Raw genomic sequence first — 5,378 nt, 5'->3', positions numbered from 1 at the left:
ACTCGTCCAAACCCCCCCCCCCCCCCCCGATCATCGCGAAGGCACATATCAGCTGCAGTGTCTCCTCAATATGAACAAATCTCTGGTCTGCAGGAACAACATCAACGGGGTAGGGGGGAGGGGGGTCCATCAAAAGGTTTAAGAGGCCGCATAACCGAAATTGTCCGATCATAATGGTACTCCTCCACATGATGTGTTCGCAGAAGCCGCGTGATCATGCTCGGGAAATACAGGATGAGGGCCCCAAGTGGTTATACTCGAGACATGTGCTCGAGCATAATTTTATCCAAATCAAACTGCATACGAGTCAAGATAGCATAAATAAGACACACATTCAACAGAGAGACATTAGTGTCATTCTGGGTAGGCATGATCTTTGCATTAATTAACCGGAGAATGAATCTGGCGGGACGCTGGAAATGGCACTCCTTTATGTCTTTGTGGAACTCATTAGCATCTCGTGTCCATGTGCAAAGAGACCCCGTGCCACACAGCTGGGGTCTAATATCACGATAGGGGGCGACGCAGCATCCTCAAGAACAACCTATGCGAGTGCTCCGTGAATCTCATGATTTGATTTATTATCCGGGAAGATAATAGAATCCTCTTTCCTCTTACCTCCACTTCATACACAACATCTAAACTGACCTCATGTTGTCAGTTAGCGTAGATTTCCTTGACCATATTCACATTCATCGACTCACCGGGATGGAACAAGCTTTCAAAAACCAAGTATCTGATGTTGTTGTAAATCCCCGAGTATTTCATAGCGAGCTTACCATCATCAATACCGACTTCTGGGTCGGGACTCACTGTCGGAACAAAGGTCTGGTACCACATCCTAGCATGAGTTGGCACAACCTGAATGCCATACTTGCATCCTGGTACTATATCTGCATCTGGATCAATGCGCTATTCTTCCTCCTGCACAGGGGAAGGGGGAGGTGCTCGCCTACCTCCTCGACGGTTACTAGAGGCAACCTCGGAGGAACCTGTGTTGGAACATTTGCTAGGATGGCGAGACATTGTACCTGCATAAGACGAACAACCTTAGCCGTAACACTTAAACAAAACAAGACCTAATGGGGTAACCACCCCACACTTATTTTATTGGCACGTTCACAAGTACAATGTAAATCGGAGACTCAAACTACCCCATTGAAAGCACACCACAAGTAATCAACAATCCACCCAACCACCAATATAATATTACAACAACATAACCACAGACTATGCTGTAAAATACAAAATCAAAAAGTTAAACTAGTAACTAAGAAATGAAAAGAAGAAGTTATATTAATTTACCACTACAAAATCACGATGGAACAATACAACCCTACACAAATCCTTCACATGAATCGGACATCCCAATTAGCAACTAGCTATACATTAGTATGTGGTGGTCAATCGATTAGCACTCGGGGCTAACATGTTGAGGCTTTACAACCTAAGAAAATGACGACCCATTCCACGCTTATCTTCTATTATCACATTAGCATCAAACAATTATCCTCCAATTAAGCAACAAACTTCATTAATTTTTTTCAATAAGTTGTTTTTTCAAACACATAGTAGGCACTAAATTCACCCCTTTATTTTCACTCTACATGGTCAAACACCTCCACACTTATATATTAATCAACCACCCAACAACAACCAAAGCATCACCACATTGTAACAATAGCACAAAGTGCTTCAATTTGCACAAAATTATCATGAATTTCCGTCCATATAGGCACCCCTTTCAAGCTTCATCACAAAACAATCCCAACTCCATCAAGACACACCAAAAATCATTCCCAAACATAATAACAATGAAAAAACCACAAGGTTAAGCACAATTTTCGACCAAAGTAAAAAAAAAACTAACTACAAGATTAGCAAAAATCAACTACCTAGGGTTAAGAAAATTAAACTAAAACTATCTAATTCTACAACTAAATGGTAAGAAAAACAAAATTAAGAGAAGAGAAGAAGAACTTACCTTGATGAGTGATGGAGATGAGAGGAAGTTGAATGAATGAAGGATGTGAGGAAGAAGGAGGGATTTGAAATGAGAGAGAGAAGAGTTAGAGACGAGGAAGTGAAAGAATTGGGGAAAAGAGGGGGAAGGGTCGGGTGTTAATGGGTGTCCGTGTTTTTTTCTTTCTGTTTTTCATTTTATTATTTTTCTTAAAAAAATTGCACTGCCGCGTCGCTAGGTGCAACTCCCCATGCGGCGCGGGTGTGGGGTTTTCCAAAGAGTCGATTCTGATAGATTTTTCCCGTTTGACCTAGCGCAGCGCCCCCTACGATGCGGTAGGCCGAATTTCTCAGAGTCCCGACGATTTTTTTTTATTTTAGGCCACAGGTTGCATGCCGACACTATTATGTACTTCTTTTATGTTTAATTCATGCTTATACCTTCCCAAACAAGTACCAATATTCCTTAACTCTAATAATATTACACTACAATTATGTAACTATTCTATAAAAGCAAGGAAAAAAAAAGGTTAGAAGTAGTTATGAGTTATAGTCGTAATCTTGACTCCGTCACTTAGGCTCATTTGATCACGAGGCTAGAGGATTGCTAGTCAAATCCTCTAACAAGTTACTGTTTCAACATGTGCCCATTCACCTTATAGCTTTCATTCCCTTCTTCATTCTGAATTTCAATGGCGACGTACGGTGAGACATGTTTCACCACATACGGACTTGTCCATCTTGATTTGAATTTTCTGGGGAACAACCTAAGTCTACTATTGTGTAGTAAGACTTTGTCCCCTTCATGAAACTCCTTTGGCTTAATCAGACGATCATGCCGCATTTTTGTCTTTTTCTTGAAAATCCACGCATTTTTATACGCGTCCAGTCTAAACTCCTCCAATGTATTCATCTGCGTCAACCTGTGTTCACCTATAAGACTAAGATCAAGATGAAGCATCTTAATTGCCCAATAAGATTTATGTTCTATCTCAACAGGTAGGCGACACGATTTTTCATACACTAGTTTGAACGGTGAAGTCCCCGTGATTGTTTTGAACGGAGTTCTGTACGCCCATAGAGCTTTATCCAACTTTACAGACCAATCCTTACGAGAATCACTAACCGTCTTTTCAAGAATTCGCTTAAGTTCGCGGTTAGCCACTTCAACTTGCCCACTAGTTTTGGCATGGTACGGGGTTCCTCTTTTGTGTTTGACCCCATACTTAGACAACAATGCAACGAACTTCTTGTTCACAAAGTGTGACCCATTGTCAGTGATAATCACTTGAGGTGTCCCAAAGCGGGTAAAGATGTTCTTCCGTAAGAACTCACACACCACCCAAGCATCATTGGTCCTAGTAAGGATTGGTTCGACCCATTTAGAGACGTAGTCAACGACTACTACGATATACTCATATGAATGAGATTATGGGAATGGGCCCATGAGGTCAATGCCTCAAACGTCAAAAATTTCACATACAAGAATGGAGTTTTGTGGCATCTCATCCCTCTTGCTAATGTTACCTGCCTTTTGACACTTGTCACATGCAGCTACATACGCCCATGCGCCTTTGTACAAAGTAGGCCAATAGAAATCGGCTTCCATGACCTTTGCTGCAGTTCGATTAGTGTCCTCCATCTGCTCCATCATGGTAATGAGAAAGAATTCTTGCCATCTCTCCTTCAGGCACACATCTTCGAATCACATCATCTGCACACAGTTTAAACAAGAAAGGGTCATTCCAAAAATATCTTTTTACCTCAACCTGAAGCTTCTTTCTTTGATCACGAGAGAGGTCACGAGGCCACCATCCACTAGCCAAAAAGTTGGCTACATCAGCATACCAAGGTGGTCTTTCGGAGACCGCAGTAATGGAGAAAATCTGCTCATCGGGGAACTCTTCTCTTACGTCAACTGTTTCAACCGGAGGTCTCTCAAGTCGAGATCGATGATCGACGACTTGGTTTTCTGTGCCTTTCTTATCTTTAGTCTCCAAGTCAAACTCTTGGAGCAACAACACCCACTGCATCATACGCGACTTGGACTCCTTCTTACTCAACAGATATTTCAGAGCTGAGTGATCAGTGTGTACAATCACTTTTCTCCCCACCAGGTATGATCTAAAATTTTCAAAAGAAAAGAACTATTTCTCAATGGTGGCATAATTGACTTGAGCATCATTCAACGTCTTGTTTGCATAATAAATAGGCCTAAACATTTTATCCTTTCTTTGCCCCACAGCTATATCACTAGCATCACACATTATCTCAAATGGCTGGCTCAAATCAGGTGTCACCATAATAGGAACACTCACAAGCTTTTCCTTTATCAATTTGAATGCTCTTAAGCACTCCACATTGAAAACAAACTTGACATCTTTCGCTAGCAATGCAGTCAACAGTTTGGTAATTAGTAATGCTGGAAAAGTTTTTGATGAACCTCCTATAGAACCCAGCATGTCCCAAGAAACTTCTTATGCTCTTCACAAAAGTCGGTGGAGGGAGACTAGTAAATTACATCAACCTTAGCTCTATCAACTTCAATCCCACGTGTAGTCACTTTGTGGCCCAAGACAATTCCCTCTTTCACCATGAAGTGACACTTCTCCCAGTTGGGAACCAAGTGAGTGGATTCACAACGTTCAAGCACGAGCTCTAAATTCTTCAAGCAATCCTCAAAGTCATCACTAAAAAGGGTGAAATCATCCATGACTACTTCTAGGCACTTCCCGTTTAAATCGGAGAATATAGACGTCGTGCACCTCTGAAAAAAGTGGTAGGTGCATTACACAACCCAAACGGCATCCTCCTGTAAGCAAAAATACCTGACGGGCAAGTGAATGTGGTCTTCTCAACATCTTCTGGGGCAATGGGTATCTGATTGTAGCCTGAGTACCCATCCAAGAAATAGTAGCATCCATGTCCAGCCACTTTTTCAAGCATCTAATCAATGAAGGGAAGTGGGAAGTGGTCTATGGCATCATTCATCCGTCTATAATCAATGCACATTCTCCACCCAGTGACTGTTCTTGTGGTGATCAATTGTCTTCATTTTTCACCACTGTCATGCCCCATTTCTTAGGTACAACTTGCATTGGACTAATCCACTGGTTATCAGAGATGGGAAAATCACTACCGCGTCTAGTAATTTGATAATATCCTTGTGCACTACCTCCTCCAAATTTTTGTTCAACTTGTGCTGGGGCTGCACCACTGGCTTGCTATTTTCTTCCAACAGAATTTTGTGCATGCAAATGGCTGGACTGATTCCTTGAATATCAGGTATACTCCAGCCAATGAACTTCTTGTGCTTTTTCAGCAGCTCCACCAGCTTTTGCTCATATGTACCTGTCAAGTCAGCAGAAATAATCAAATGGCTGGACTGATTCCTTGAATATCAGGTATACTCCAGC

The 5,378-nt window shown here is 41.8% G+C and overlaps 1 protein-coding gene across 1 annotated transcript in view; it reads right to left on the bottom strand.

Annotated features, from left to right (window-relative positions):
- Positions 1-4,424, bottom strand: part of LOC109228005 — a 7,050-nt gene extending 2,626 nt beyond the window's left edge. Inside the window, exons 1-6 of the mRNA XM_019393192.1 lie at positions 4,201-4,424; positions 3,726-4,086; positions 3,490-3,646; positions 2,618-3,363; positions 957-1,031; positions 705-861 (exon numbers count right to left, since the gene is read on the bottom strand). Coding sequence (XP_019248737.1) covers positions 705-861; positions 957-1,031; positions 2,618-3,363; positions 3,490-3,646; positions 3,726-4,086; positions 4,201-4,424 — 1,720 coding nt within the window. The remainder of the gene's footprint in view (positions 1-704; positions 862-956; positions 1,032-2,617; positions 3,364-3,489; positions 3,647-3,725; positions 4,087-4,200) is intronic.

The sequence above is a fragment of the Nicotiana attenuata genome, chromosome 6 (genome assembly GCF_001879085.1).
Source record: "Nicotiana attenuata strain UT chromosome 6, NIATTr2, whole genome shotgun sequence".
NCBI lineage: Eukaryota > Viridiplantae > Streptophyta > Magnoliopsida > Solanales > Solanaceae > Nicotiana > Nicotiana attenuata.
The sequence above is the reverse complement of the archived record's forward strand: the minus strand, read 5'-3'. Positions and strand labels throughout refer to the sequence as shown.